Consider the following 15,325-nt stretch of genomic DNA (forward strand, 5'->3'; position numbering starts at 1 on the left):
CCCAATGTCATACATAAATTGTTATAAAATTCAAGTCAACCCGGCCTGTGCACACATCCACCCACAGCTTGTCCAATCATGTCAGAACAAATGATCCCAGTGGACCCATCTGCCCCCGTCAACACCAACAACATGGACTCTGTCTCTGAAAATAAATTATTTTCGCATCTTGACAATATCATTGAAACAATCTTTTCTTGTCATGTGGCCCAAGTCAAGGGTACCCTTGAAAAGCTTCAACACAAAGTCTAGCAGCTCAAAATGGGCAATGCTGAATCTTCCAACCCAACACCAACAACTGCACAACCAATGGCCGTGAACTCCAGCAACCGCCGAGCCACAACAATCCCCAAGCCTGCCGTAGAACCCCCAACTCCACAACCAAATCTCAGAAGAGCCCAAGCCCTTACAAATACTGCTCAAAGTCAGTGATTCCGCCGTGCCCAGTCAGAACCTGCCTCAAGCATTCCATCATCCACTACTCCCAAGAGGGCTGGACCAAGCACTACCAACGGTGTAACCAATACAATACATGTATCTGTATTGGGCATGTATTGTATTGGATAAGCACCAAAAGTATTGTAACTGTAATGTATCTGTCAAAGCAATACATTACACTTTGTATTGGATTTTTGTATTGGCATTTCAGATACATTACACGTTATCACATATTATGTATCAGAGATATTGATACAATACAGATAAAATACAGATACATTAACACATGTATTGAAATACCTGACATGTCCCCTGGCAGTCACAGCCTGCCCACACCTGAGGCTTGACTGGTCCGCCTTGACTCCAAGTTATAGTAATACAACTTGTCCAATACTAGGATCACATCCTCCAAGTCCAACTCGAGTCCGGCCCGGTTATCACTTATTCCCTCAATGCCGCCCCGCCGTCGATCATCCGCATCCCCAGCCTCCAATTGGCCTCCCTCCCGTCAATCCAGCCGCGCTATCACTCCTGCTTGCTCTGATCCTAATTTCATCAGACCAAGCCAAGATGGCCGAAAATCAGTCGCTCCAACTCCAACTTCAGTTGCATAACGGACCAAAAATAAAACCGGCTCACATTCAAAGAGGAAGAGAAAAGATGTTGAATCCGACCTAGATATTAGCTCCGATCATCCCCAAACAGCGATTGACATACGGCAAGACTCTAAGGACGAGAACTCAAAGGTGAAAGGCGGCCAAAAGAAGCGAAAGAAACGAGATGACGATCTTGACCTCGATGACATTGAGGCGTACTTCCACAATCCAAAGTTAGCCAATGGCCAGGTATTAATTTTTTCATCTTGTCTTCCTTCCCGTATGCGAGCTCATCTTCCTTCAAGATATCCATATGCTGATATTTCCTTGTTTGTTTCAAAAAGGAATCAGGCCCTCCGGTGTTATACAAATGTCAATGGTGTGGAAACAGCTACAAACAGATACCAGGAACACGCGCTAACCTTTACAAGCACTTCCATGCAGACCGCAGATCAAAAATGACGCAAATAGCCGAAAATTTTATTTTTATCTCTTTTCTGTTTTCAGCAGGTGTGACAGATACAGTATCAATAATGTATTGGTATTGTATTGGCTAAGAAATACATTACATGGTATTGCTCATCTATGTATTGGCTTTCCAATACATTGTATCTGTATTGTATTGGTTCGCCAATACAAGGCCAATGTATTGTATTGCTATGTATTGGATAAACATTACAATACAGATACATTGGCCATTACTGTAATGTATTGTATTGGTTTCACCGTTGGCACTACTGCTCAGGCTAACAAATCCACATCAGCCTCCAAGAAGAAGCCAAATCAGATGATAACGGACAACTTCCCGGATGATTTCAAGGCAACCAAAGTATGTAATTAAGCTATCTTCCTCATCATTTGAATCAACCTGAAGTGATTGTGCTTTCATCTAGGAATGTCTTTTTGTTCATATCCAATTGTTGTGGGGTTTGCTTGAAACTGCCTCTGTCCCCCCCGTCATCAATGCCGCCCTGGTTGCCAAATTTTGTTCAAGATTCTCCAATGTTGCCGACTTTGAACGCTTTGCCCAAGATTCAAACTCCGCCAGTATACTTGCCGAATCTGACGTACAGACCTTACGAGATGCTTGGGCAGGCAGGATCAAAGTTGGAAAAAGCTTTGTCCACATTGAGGAAAGCTACATTGCATACATTCACGGGTATCTTGCAAAGTTAGGGATTTGCATCTGGTGTCCAAACCTTGAAGAAGGACCCGAAAGCTTGTACAACTCGGCTTGTTGTATTGCAGCTCTCAACATCTTCCGGCAAATTGCCATGTCCGGGGCTTACGATTTTATGAATTTCAACCGAAAATACAAGGACAACATGGCAATCTTCATTCGGGCATACAATCACTATGTGCACCATGTCCAGCTTGATAAGTTCTCCAAAGAGAACAAGGAGCCTGGTAAACAGGCTGAAACCGTAATGGTCAAAAACGCGGCAAGGAAGCAATCTCGAGTGAGTCATTCCTCTTACATTACCAATTGGGTCCTGGCTCTGGCTCACTTAATTTTTACAGCTTGCAGAGGCGCGTTACAGGTTTGCTGTGGCAAACGACTTTCCCAAACGGTACAAGGACATCATCCAGGATGTTGCGGCAAACAGCAATGAAAAATGGAATGAAGCTGGGAAATGCTTTGTGGTCAAGACCCTACCATTTTGCTCAAAAGCTGCCAACATCTTCTTCCAACAATTGGACAGTGTGATGAACGAAGTTGCTATTGCAACCGGCAAGAGCTCCCGAAGCAAGCCTCGCAGGGTATCCAGGGAACCGGTCTTATCAATCTTTCCAAAAGTTCTGAGACAGCTTCCTTTGGACTTCTATTTGCGTCGCTGGTTGGGTAACTTACCAACACCCCAACAGCGTGAAATACCGGACCTGACCCGGGTGGCCTTTCTTTTGGATCCGTCAAAGTCGCTCTTGCCTCAAAATCACCCAAACTACAATGCAGAAGAGGCATTATTGGACTCCAGGTTCAGCCGCAACAAATTGGCACCCGCATTGATACTTTACAAACTGGTTGACATCCCCAAAGATAACAAGGATGAAGGTGATGGTGAAGAGGAAGAAGCACAAGAGTATTCTATCAATCCGGCTCCCCTGGAGGAAAATGATGATTGATTTGTGGCGGAGGGCAACTGGGAAAATGTATATGATGAGGACAAGGACGAGGACTACAAGGAAGAAATTGGTGACAAAGAACAACTGGAGGATGAAATCATGGGTGATGATGGCAAGGATCAAGATGACAAAGATGAAATGTATTAAGCCAATAATTAGTTTTAGGTAGTATACACATATTTCCTTGGAAAACACAGACAAAAAAAGAGAATCATAAAACAACACTGTCTTCCTTTGTCCACTTACATATGTTGTTCATTGCTCTATAAATTGTTCAACCCTTCCGTGTAATGGTTGCTCTATCCACCTAAATTCATGAGGGTGACAACTCTCCCCTCAATTGACCTTGATCTTGAAGTTGTACTCTCAGCCTGCCTCAGTCTTGGAATTTTTTTTCCTTGCTTCAATACGCCGTAATGCTTGACATATTTGCTTGTGTTTTGCCCTCACGCCTGAATTTAATGGATTAGTCGTTCGTGAACACATTGTTACATGTGTGATTGTGAAGTATTTTCCAGTGGTTTTACCAAAGGGAAATAACTTTGCACCAATCTTCATATTGATTGCTTTCCTTGAATAACAAGCAAAAGACCAAGGGATGATGATTTTGACTGCCAATGGCAGTATTGAAGGATTCCAAAAACAAGGAAATGTATACACCAAACTGTGCACAAAAGCAATAAGCTAAAGTGTTCCTAATTTCACAGATAACGGCATGGCTGAAGATATAGGAGAAATGCGCAAGAAACTTTGTTTGCTTTTACAAGGATTGGGACAATTGATCAGCATGTCTAATCAAGTCAATGGCAATTTTTTTGAGATAGAATTGCCGCTGATCAATGGGTAAGCAGTTAAAGCGCGAGCCGAGTGAGTTGTTCTGATCGCGAGGTGGGTCTGCTAAGCGTTGATGAGGAGCTGCAGCCAAGATATCCAGGAACAGTCGCTCGTGGAGCTCGTTGTAAGGTGCCAGATCAACATTGCCCCATATGTCCTTCTTCTTAGACTTGTAAAAGTCTGAGAGGCGATTGGGTTTGAAAAACATGTTGACCGAGATGCTCGGCTCTAGCGTCTGGACGGCGTGTATCCAGTTCGCGGGTGTAAATAAGCTATCTCCTGACTGTTCATACCGTCAAACAAAGCCCCATTTTCATCATCAACTATCCCTCGAATACAAACGGCTGGCGCAGATGATTTGGACGTACATTTAAGACACAAAGCAGTGGATGCGACTTGTGATAGAGTGGGAACCAATTCAAATCAGGCGGGTCAAAGCTAGGAATACGTGATGAACTACCTTCGATATACAGATTGGTAATCTGCCTGTTGCTTGATCGAGATACAGTTAGCCGCCACATGGAAATTCCAAGGAATCGGATGCGGGTCTGAATTTACCTTGGGTGCCAGAGCCTGACCAGTTTTTTCCCTTGAACTTGCACAAGGATATTGTCGTATGTATCGTAGTGAGGCCAGAGACTGGCCGCCATTGTGAAAAAGACAATGTGATTCAACACACATGCGGATTCGATTTTATTTTTCACATAAAAAACCTTACCCCATATCAGCCCCAGAAATCCGGAGAACACTCGAAAAGAAGGCGTCACAATCAATAATGTAATCATTCACGGCTTGAGGTATCTTAAAATCAAGAGAGATTTCGGGGAAGTCGGTATGAAAATTAGAGGGATGTTTGGGGGAGTTAGATAATGAGCGAAGGTAAACGATCCGGCGATCCTTGTTCTTGCCGCCAGAAGTTGCGGCGCCGGTTGTTTGATCGATCAGCTCCATAAAGCTCATTTTCTCGTATTTGAAGTTCTTATTGTGCCATCTTAAAGTGGTGGAAGAGAGAGGATTGGAGAGATGAGCAAAGCATTTTTTCTGTCCACACTTCAGCTTGAGATAGTCAGGTGTCCAACTTTTGACACACTCTCCAATCTCCTCCCAAGTATTGAACAACACAGGCTTAGCAGCCGAAACAACATTGATCCAGGCTTGGCTTGTTGGTTTGTCGATCCAAGGCAGTTCTTGAACTTGGTCCCAAGTATCTTCAGGGGAGGGATTGAAGGTCCCATAAGACATTTGATTTAGTTGTTCATGGTGTTTGTAGATCGCGTCAGTGTGTTCAGTCAGGCCCAGATCAGAATCAGAGATCATCAATGAAAAGCATGTCGCACCCCCTCCTACCACGAGTTCAGAACACGGTGAGACCGTTTGCGCCGGCTTCTCTGGCCAAGGAGTTGAGATCGAAGGCAAGTGTGAGGTTGGTGAGTTTGAAGATCATCCAGCCGATGGAGCGGTCGAGGATTGAGAGGTTGGAGGCGGTCTGGAACACTGAATTTCCAGTAACACTTCGTAGTACTTGTTTACCCGCTTCCAAACCGTGAAGGCCTCCGACTGACCAGCTTCAAATTTCGCGGGGCCGGGGATTTCTGGGTGGGGGGGGGGGGGGGGGGGGGGGGGGGGGTTGGGGGGGGGGAACAGCATTGAGTTCAAACTTTGAACTTAATCCAAGCGTGGACCAAGACAGCCCCAACACATCGACAGCACTTGTTTTCACCACTTTTCAATCGGACGTGCGTCTTGTGCCCCCTCCTTGTCATCGCGGTTTCCAATCCGCCCAGCCAGCCAGCTTAACCGGCGGCTTGATTGCAGACTCCCCAGCTCCTTCCCTCCATCCAAGCCGAGCCCGAGCTGCTCAACCCCCACCCGATCAGTGTGAGCTATCCCTTGATTTATGTACTTGGGCCAACAAATTGACTGATTGATGAGTCGATTGATTACAGAATCACTGTTTCCTCTATCCAAGCCAAGCCCGAGCTGCTCAACCCCCACCCAATCAGTGTGAGTTATCCCTTGATTTATGTACTCGGGCCAACGAATCAACTGATTGATGAGTCGATTGATTACAGAATCACCGTTTCCTCTATCCAAGCCAAGCCTGAGCTGCTCAACCCCCACCCAATCAGTGTGAGCTATCCCTTGATTTATGTACTTGGGCCAACAAATCAACTGATTGATGAGTCGATTGATTACAGAATCACCATGTCCTCCATCCAAGCCAAGCCCGAGCTGCTCAACCCCCACCCAATCAGTGTGAGCTATCCCTTCATTTATGTACTTGGGCCAACGAATTGACTGATTGATGAGTTGATTGATTACAGAATCACTGTTTCCTCCATCCAAGCCAAGCCTGAGCTGCTCAACCCCCACCCAATCAGTGTGAGCTATCCTTTCATTTATTTACTTAGGACCAAGAAGCTGAAGGGGGCTGGGAATTGAGAATGAGAGGAGTTGGGGATAGAAAGAGGGAAAAGGAAAAAAGGGGGGGAACGTTCTTGAGGTCTTGAGGATCTTGAAGGAGAGAGGATCTTGATGTTTTGGATTCTTGATGCCTTGATGAGTCTTGATGCTCCTGACTAGCTGGCCACGAGAGGGGCCACCACACAGGTGAATCATCTGAAAATGGTGAGGTACTTGTTCCAATGAGGCCTGAGGCTGAGCAGATAGAACTCCCAAATCAAGAGGAGGCTCCCAAGACAGAAGAGGAAAAATTAATGTAAGTCAAAACTCTAACAATGTCTCTAGCTGCATGGAATTGATTGATGGTTTTTTCTAGTCAGTGCACAGCCACTTGGCACCGCCAGAGGAATCGTAATTGGATGAAGAAGCAAGGAGCGAGGCACACCACAGCCACAGTGAACTGGGTCACTGACTTACCTCCCGCAACTGGAGGTTGTACAACTGATGTCAAGATTGATCCACTTTGAGATCTCTTCCCAGCAATCACGGCCAATTTGAATAAGCGAAAGGATCAGCGGAAATTGGAGAAGGCTAAGTTCAAGAATGGGGGACCCCCACCTTCTACAGAGCCAATACTCGCGCGCAACCCAACAAGTGCAGAAATGGATGCTGCCATCTCGGTTGTTACTGATCCCAAAAAGTTCCGCCTCTACAATCACAGGCATGTTCGCGTATTCGACAAGAAGCTCACAAAAGATAAACAGCAAACCGTTGTGGCTGATATAGTCTTCACTAATCTTAAGGATATTTCTGCGGATAAGCGTTGTGATTTGGACTGGTTTCTAGCCTTTCTGGAGAAGTCCAAAATGTTTGTCTATGCTGTTGGATCTGAATCTTGATCTTGCGGGGGCTCCATGTGGGCCATAGGATGGCGCAAATCTTCAACTAGGCTAGAAATCGTTGGACACTATGTCAACTCTAAGGCTATTAAGGAAAACCTTGAAGAATGGAAACAACACATGCGAGATGCCGACCGTGCCAACAAGATTTTATGGGACTTGTTTCAGCCAATTGGAAATGTTGCTCTCTTCCAAAAACGTTGATTCATGATTGAACACAGCATACCAGGATTTTCAGAGCCCAAAATCCCTGATCTCGACACACCACTCAGTCGCACGTGCTTTTCCAGCAATCTTACCTTCACCTCAGACGGCTTCTTCAACCTTCCGCACAAGGACCGCAGGGACAATGAACGTCTCCCGTTTGCTTTCTTATTGGTTATTCCAACGCTGAAGTCCACCGGTCTAAGCGCCTTAGGCTCTGATGTGCAGAATGGTCAGTTTGTATTTCCGCAAGCTGGGTTCGGCATCCACTTCAAGCCCAACATGATGGTTCAAATGATCTTTTCGCAACGACTACACACTCACAGGACATTGAGGCCAACCAAAAATGGTGAATTCACAAAGACTGGTATATCTCTTCAGATTGCCAAAAAAATGACTAACATCTGTGATAAAATTGAGAACAATGAGATTGAGGATGTTGAAAAAAAGCATATTGCAGATTTTGTCAGCTATGTTTATGAAACTTAGGGTAAAAACCCGTCAGAAATAAGGGTTTTTGCCCTAGTACTATAACTGTACTGAAATAAAACACTGGCAATAATGTGCCAAACTTGCTACGTGGTATGTAACCACTACAAGGGTTTAAACACTCTTATGTAAGAGGAAGATATTTGTAATTAATAAGGTTTACTTATTAAGAACAGGGATATATAAGGTTTTTTGACGTAGAAATAGCTGGTAAGCGCTTAAACTGATTGGCTGCGCGTCAGAGGCGGAGGTCTTACAGCAACTATTTATAAAGATATAACTGTAATAAATGCTTATAAGGGATATTGACAATTTTAGAGTTAAGATCTAGTGGATTTCGTGCCAGAAGGGCAGAAATAAAGGAAGTGGTGGCTTTAATAAGCCAGAGGAGAATTTTCACGAGTTAACTTACAGGTTAATGGGTGGTGAAATGTCTGGGGAGACAATTCCAGTGGCTCAATTACCTCTTTAAATACTGGAGAGGTCTTTGAGGGCGCTGAAATGTTCCCTTTAGTTTTGGCTATGGGTAAATGCCAAGGGTAGACGTGTAATCTGCCTTGGTTATGGGTATTTTATTTGTACAATATTACACAACTTCCCTTACTCCCACACGTGACATTTGTATAACCAATTGTCACCTGAAAATAGCTTAATATGAAGTGTAATATCAATTTGTACTAAGTGTTGCTCTCACCCGTGGATCCTGTTTCACTGGAGAAAGGGAATTTACTGATGAATATAATTTTATGTATTTTGATTTATGTAAAGATTTTTTATGTATTTTTCCTGCTCTTTGGAGCGCTTCATGGCTATATGTACATATATGAAAAAATGATTGAAGGAGTAGGAATGAGGGGTTACTGAGTGGGTGACCCCCCTTAATTTAACACGAGGATTCTGAATATTCAATAATATTTCAGTTTTTGTAAGTGGTTTACCAGTTTTTGCAGACTTTTAGGATACTTGTTGTATCTCTAAGGCTGACAGAATTTGACTTTATTGTTGATAGAGCCCTTGATTTACATTACGAATGATCTCATGTGAAGTGGTTTTTCCATGTTACTTTCTGACTCCATTTCTGTCTTTTTTTGGCTTTTAACAAGTTGTTTTTTCCAATTACTTTGTCATTAAACCTCATCTACAAAACTTAGTACCCTGATCAAGAGTGAAAGTGTGAAATTCAAAATATGATAGCAAGAAAAAATGAAACAGAAAATCAAGCAATGTTGCCTTCCGCAAAGCTGTGGGTCTTGCTGTGCAATGCTGCAAGGCCCTGGAGCCCACGCAGCAATGGAGTGTGAGGGAATCAGGTGGAATATTTCCGAAGAACCACATACAGAATAAACGCGGTGACACCGGTGTGTTTTTCGGACAGCAAGACAGAACTGCAATGAGTGACAATCTCAGAATCACCAACACGGCTGACAAGGAACGCGCACTGGCCTTCAAAAACATCAAGATGGCGGTCAGAGACTCTGATATCTGGAAGGCGGCGTGGTACATGGGAAGATTCTTGAAACGGTCTTACACATTAACTCACGACAAACTCAGGTGGCTCAAGGAGGAACATATTGATCGAGTGAAGAAATTGGAGGCAGCAGTCACTGAGCTTCAAAAAATGGCTCTCGGCCATGCTGAGGAAGACTTTCAAAATTGGATTGAAAAGGGTGCACCGTTTTCAATGGTGGAACAAGCAAGCTACAACAAACACTTCAACAATTCAAACATTGCTCACCTTGAGAAAACAATCACCACTTACTGTCGGGCCGCTGCGTACATGAAGGCTATTATTGAGATGAAGAGCACTTTGGCGGGGTTATCTATGGTTGAAAAGACAAATGGAGACATTGAGCTTGAAGCTATGGGCGCTTGTCCAGGCGTTGAGGCCTATCAAAAGTAAGCTCTTGACGCTTTGAATATTTCACATTTTGGTGTTACTGATTTGAATCTGAATTCAAATGCAGCATGGAAATAGAAGATATAGACTGGGAATTTATCGAAAAAAAGATGTGATTCAAGAGCCACTTACCCAATGGACAGTCATTCGCTGTGGGGGAGCGGAGCACGGCATGATCCAAGATGCTGGTCATAATCAAATTTTATTTACACAATATTACTTACTGTGAACAAGACAAATCTCACAACAATTGATCCTCAATCTACAGAATTGTTTTGCTGAATTATGTTGAGGCCTGGTAGCAAATTGAAAGCTCACGGCTCAAGGCCCGGTTTGCAGCAGGTTGGACCAACAGGAGCGTGCTTCTGACTTCTTCTGGCTCTCCTGGTTTGCAATTGGTATATTTTCATGGGCACTACGTGAGTGTTGCTAAAAGGGGTAACAATTTGGGGATAGCCATCAGATTGTTACAACAAAAAAAATAGGAAGGAACGCTACAAAATTGTCACAAGAACAAAAAACAGCTACACACCTCCCTTGCCCTTGCTCTCTTTCCGGATTGAGCTGTGGTGCAAGAAAATTCTGAAAATCCTTGTTTGCCTCAAGTTTTTGGATCTGAGACATGCGGTGGATTAATGTACCTTCCAATTCACCTACAACAGGCAAAATGTGCTCATCAGTACAACCAATCAAGCACGGCTAGAGGAATCACTCACCCAGTCGCCCATTGGTATTCAAAGTGCTCAGCTTCCCAATCATCCTCTCCCCTGCAAATTCAGTGACACCACCTAATGGCCCCCACAAGGCCATTTGTTCAGGGACATGCAATTCGTAGTGGTGGTTTGGTTGGACAACTAGGTCTGTGTAAATCTGCTCCGGAGTAGATGTGTACCTATTGTACATTTGATTAAATCGGACCATGTGGGAGGGTCAGATTGTCCTTGAACAGACTAAGTGGGTGCATTGAACTAGACTTGAGATGTTCTGCATGATGAGGGACAATTGGGGTGCTGCTTTATCTTCGTAACATTGCTGACAAACATCTTGGGTACAATAAGTGGAATGACATATACAAAGAGCGTATACCACTGAGATGCCTTCAGTTTTCCACACTTGGCCTTCCCCAAATCGCTTGGAATGATGCCAACCTCGGTAGGGAGGACCACCTTGGCTAGTGCACGACAAAAGTAGTCCATTTCTTCATTGGTCAACAACCCTCTTATCCCCTGACCAAGCTTGACATCATCGTTGCTACTATCCCCGTCATCACTCTCTGCTTCATCTGGTTCATGTCCGTGTAAGCCATCCAATCGTGGTCTTTTTCTGCTAGTTGACTCTTGAGCACCCCAAAGTTTTGCCTCCTTGAACGATAGAGTTTGAAAGCCCCAGCGTTTGCAAAAGTGATGCATCAGGACACCTTCCATCCAATTATGCAAGATTCCCAATGCAACATGTCTGACCGGATCACGGCAAGTCAATTGGTTGAGCTCCGAGTATTGTACGCCAGTACCTCGTAGAAGTTTCTCCCGGCCGCTCAGTGTTTTTGTTGCCAGCCACAGATTCAAAGACCTTTGCACTTCTGATCCGTACCTTGGGGGTCTGATCTTCATTTGGTTACAATCGTCACTCTTGACACCACACCATGAGCAGAAGTAATTGGCCAAGTGAGATGCATACCCACAAACCTTGTGTGTTGCACCCATATCACCAACAACGGGTAATAGCTTTACTTCTACCAAGCGGCCATCCGGATAAGCTGCCGTTTTGATTTTAATTGGTGCTGCAAGTTGGACCAGCTCATCAATCAACGGCTTGATTAGGTGTGAGATTGTAGTCATACTTGGGTACTGTGGTCCTGGGGTAATGCCCAATAGGAATGTGTATTGAGTCTTGTTCCGCATCATTGGTGGAAGGTTCATGCAATTCATAAGAATTACCCCAATTGATTGCTGTCGTCCAGCAAGTTTGTTTCCAGTAGGGTTAAACCAATCAACAAAGAGGTTGAAAACTAGTCCGAGTGAATTAGATGTTTCCGTATTTTCATTCCAGCGTAATCCTTTCCAAGCTGAGCCTTGTTGGATGTCAATGAGAGTTTTGCCTGAAGTGTTTTCAATGTGTGTTTGCCAAGCGTCAATTTCACTTTCAATTGAAGGAAGATTGAGAAACCATTGGAGCCAGTCCAAAAGACTTTGGCTGACAAAGACTGTCGCAGGTATGCTGACCAAGGAAAACTGACGATTGCACAAGCGGAACTGATACGGTTGGAATTTTCCAAGGTGGGAATTGCCGACAAATAATTGCTTTTCTTTGAACAGAGGTGATCCACATACTCAAGCCCTAGGAGTTTTGCAATAGGTGCAGTGGTTGGGCAAATCTGGTGGTTTGTATAGCTTGAAACATGTTGGGCAACAGATCGTCTCTTGAACCTTGATCTGATAGTTCTCTTGAGGATTGTGCGAGGATCTTTAGGGATAGTTGAGAGTCCATGCGGGTTTGTTTCTGCATTGCCAATAATCTTCATGATCAGGTTCCATGCAATCTGACATTGTTTCAATCCAACATTTCCATAGAGATGTAGCCAGCATATAAAAAAACCCATCATTTCTACAAAAAAGAAGACAAAATGTGTTAGAATAACTTCAATTAAGAAGTGTGAATGATTTATAAACAAAAGCCTGCCATCTATTGGAGCCTGTCGAAGCGTGGTAGGGGAATCATCAGTCAGTTGTGCTGAATTCTCACTTGCCAAATCTGAATTGGATTGAGATGTATGTGATGGTTTGGTAGATTGATGTGAGATATGAACTTGGGTACCAATTGATGTATGTTGAATGCGATCGTCACTTTGATGCTTCATTTTATTTCAAGCAGACATGAAACGGCCGTTGATGTTTGTTCCGGTGGGATCAGTGACCGTGAACTTGATACATATCAAACATGTGCAGATTAACATGATGATGGTGACACCCCAAGCGGACCTGTGGGTAAGATGAAAGGGAGAGGGGGTGTGTACATTAGCCGGGTTGACTTGAATTGTATAACAATTTATGTATGACATTGGGTTAAATAAACTTACCTGGCTTGAAGTGTTGATTGGTGGCAGGCTGTTGCTTGTTGTGTTGCTTGTTGTGGGAAGTTGTCGCTTGATGTGTCACTTGTTGTGGGAAGTTGTTGCTTGTGGGAATCGGGGCTTGTGGGCTGGCCCCTGACCAGACAAATTTTGACAGGCATGGCGACTGACCTGTCACGCAGGTGTCCTCAAATGCATTTTGAGCCCGCGCGCAAATCCCCATGATGACAATTATGCAAAATTGTCAGCTGTTTGCATGCGGTGTCAGTGGTATAAGAACAGCTCTCATGAATAGAAGGTCGTGGGTTCAAATCCCACAACACACAATTCTTTTCACCTGAGTAATTTCAACACTTTGGGTGCTGCGGAAAACTCTTTGCGCATGTGGGGGTCGTTGAGCTTAACCCAGGTACTGCATCCTGTGAACCAGCAGATTTGTGCAAGGATTGCATTGATGCTTCAGGATAGGCCGGAAACTTGACAAGCTATTGTGTTTTGCAGAATTGTCGGATCATTTTCCAAAATTTCTAGTTTTGTTGACCGGGGGCAATCACATATTGTTTTTATATCTTTTCCAATCTTTTCTGCATGTTGCACCTGACAGATGTCAGGTGAGGCTCAAGGCCAAATCCACCCCCTGAGCCAATGTCCTCTAGTAGATTGTCTTGGAGTTGGGTTTGAGACAACCCTGCAAGTTCATATTTAGAACCGGAGTGCCTTTTTTAACCCACCAGCCACTGCCCATGGCCATTGGCTGCTGCCATCTGCACTTATCTCTACCTTGAGGAGAGGAATGTTGGCATAACCAGCAACAAACATTTTGATATTCTGAGCTGGTGGAAGGTCAATGCCACCTGCTTTCCAACCCTTCCAAAGCTTGCCAAGGGAATCTTGATGTCCCCGGTGACCTCTGTGGCATTGGAATCAGCCTTTTCCACTTGGGGCTGTGTCTTGGAAGACTGCCAAGACACAGCCTGAGCAAAGAAACCATGGAAGCACTCTTATGTGCTCAAGACTGGATTAAGAAAAAGTAGCCTGTTCTTTCCTTCTTTCTTTGTGAAACTCTTCTTTATTTTCCATTCTCTTCTATAAATTTTCTTTTATAGTTGCTCTAGTTGAATACATGTACTTAGAATTGCAAAAAACCATGTCTCCTCCTAGGTTCCTCCAGAAATACCTTCTTTTTGAGAGTGTTTGTACCTGACCCGTGGGCCCCCAGGGGACTCTGCCTGCAGGCCACCCACCTTGGCCCGACAAGGCGGCGCTGCAAAGCCTGGGTCTGTCTCATTGCAGACACTGGTGTGTGCCAGACAGCAAAATCTGAGGTTTTGGCGCGGCACGGCCTGTCCAATTAAGTTGCGGGCTGAGGCGGGCTAGCCCGTGGGTGGCCTGAGCCTGCCCAATTTTCAACCCTGATTCATATTCATTTTCATTTGCTCCCACAAGTCAGCCCTGTGTATCTAGTCTACTTAAACATAGCCTAGCCCAGAGCAATTCCATCATTGGTTCTCCTCTATCTTTTTTGCACCCCATCTTGAGCCACATCCAGTGAGATCCTCATCCTTTCTGCCCTTTCTCAAGCCTCAGGCTCATCTTTTTCACTGTTTGTGTGGTCCGCAGTCAAAAAATCAACATTAATGTTGCTGAATAAAAGGAGTTGAGCTGGGCATGTGGGCTCTGCAGTGGCACAGCCGCCTTGGCCTCTAGTTGCTGTATTATGGTCAGTCTGGGCAAGGGTGGGCCGTTACATTACCTGTAATTGGGAATGTAACTGTAACATAAACTTAAAGGTTAAGTCATGCATCAGTTACAGATATCTTAATTTTAGTGACAATATCCACAGGGGAAAAAGGGGTGTTTTTTCCTATTTAAGTTACAAAGATAGTTTAAACAAACTGAGTTCCATTACTTTTTGGCCAAATGTAGGTAAATTAGCTGTAAATTTTGATGAGAGGTGAAAAATGATGGCTGTTTTGATCAACATGAGTACATTATATTTGGCTCAAGTTGATGGTAAACAGTCCAGAATGCCAAGTCAAAAGAGGTTTACACAGAGGATTGGACCCACAACCTGCACAACAGGCAAGGCTTAACCACTAAGCTAAATTCATCTTGCAAGTATGTTGCAAAACTTGGCAGGTACGGTATCCAAAAACACAAAAAACAAAACAAAAAATAGAAAGGGTTATTTTACGCTACATTATCCAAAAAAATAAGTTAGGTTACTCAAGCGGACCATTTGAATAACTAAAAAAAAAAAATGGTCTCCAAAAAGGCCCCTGTAACATACTGTAGTTTAACTGCCCACCCTTGGGGTGGGGGGTTTTGCCAAATAAACTGTAAATTGAAAACACCAATGGTAACACCAGGG

At 44.1% G+C, this 15,325-nt stretch overlaps 4 protein-coding genes across 4 annotated transcripts; 3 read left to right on the forward strand and 1 right to left on the reverse strand.

Moving 5' to 3' along the window:
* Positions 1-1,821: 1,821 nt before the first annotated feature.
* Positions 1,822-3,158, forward strand: PtA15_17A171 (uncharacterized protein; the record flags this gene model as incomplete). The annotated part of the gene is made up of 3 exons (XM_053164259.1): positions 1,822-1,863; positions 1,928-2,494; positions 2,556-3,158. The coding sequence occupies 3 exons, from the start codon at positions 1,822-1,824 to the stop codon at positions 3,156-3,158; spliced, it is 1,212 nt and encodes a 403-aa protein (XP_053028244.1).
* Positions 3,159-3,918: 760 nt separating this feature from the next.
* Positions 3,919-5,309, reverse strand: PtA15_17A172 (uncharacterized protein; the record flags this gene model as incomplete). The annotated part of the gene is made up of 4 exons (XM_053164260.1): positions 3,919-4,275; positions 4,361-4,478; positions 4,551-4,631; positions 4,711-5,309. The coding sequence occupies 4 exons, from the start codon at positions 5,307-5,309 to the stop codon at positions 3,919-3,921; spliced, it is 1,155 nt and encodes a 384-aa protein (XP_053028245.1).
* An 888-nt stretch (positions 5,310-6,197) lies between these two features.
* Positions 6,198-7,832, forward strand: PtA15_17A173 (uncharacterized protein; the record flags this gene model as incomplete). Its single annotated transcript, XM_053164261.1, has 5 exons — positions 6,198-6,246; positions 6,936-7,263; positions 7,345-7,455; positions 7,516-7,730; positions 7,825-7,832. 5 exons carry the CDS (start codon positions 6,198-6,200, stop codon positions 7,830-7,832), a joined length of 711 nt encoding a protein of 236 aa, XP_053028246.1.
* A 1,545-nt stretch (positions 7,833-9,377) lies between these two features.
* PtA15_17A174 (uncharacterized protein) lies at positions 9,378-10,000 on the forward strand (the record flags this gene model as incomplete). Its single annotated transcript, XM_053164262.1, has 2 exons — positions 9,378-9,883; positions 9,952-10,000. 2 exons carry the CDS (start codon positions 9,378-9,380, stop codon positions 9,998-10,000), a joined length of 555 nt encoding a protein of 184 aa, XP_053028247.1.
* Between the last annotated feature and the right edge of the window lie 5,325 nt (positions 10,001-15,325).

This window comes from Puccinia triticina, chromosome 17A (genome assembly GCF_026914185.1).
Source record: "Puccinia triticina chromosome 17A, complete sequence".
Lineage (NCBI taxonomy): Eukaryota > Fungi > Basidiomycota > Pucciniomycetes > Pucciniales > Pucciniaceae > Puccinia > Puccinia triticina.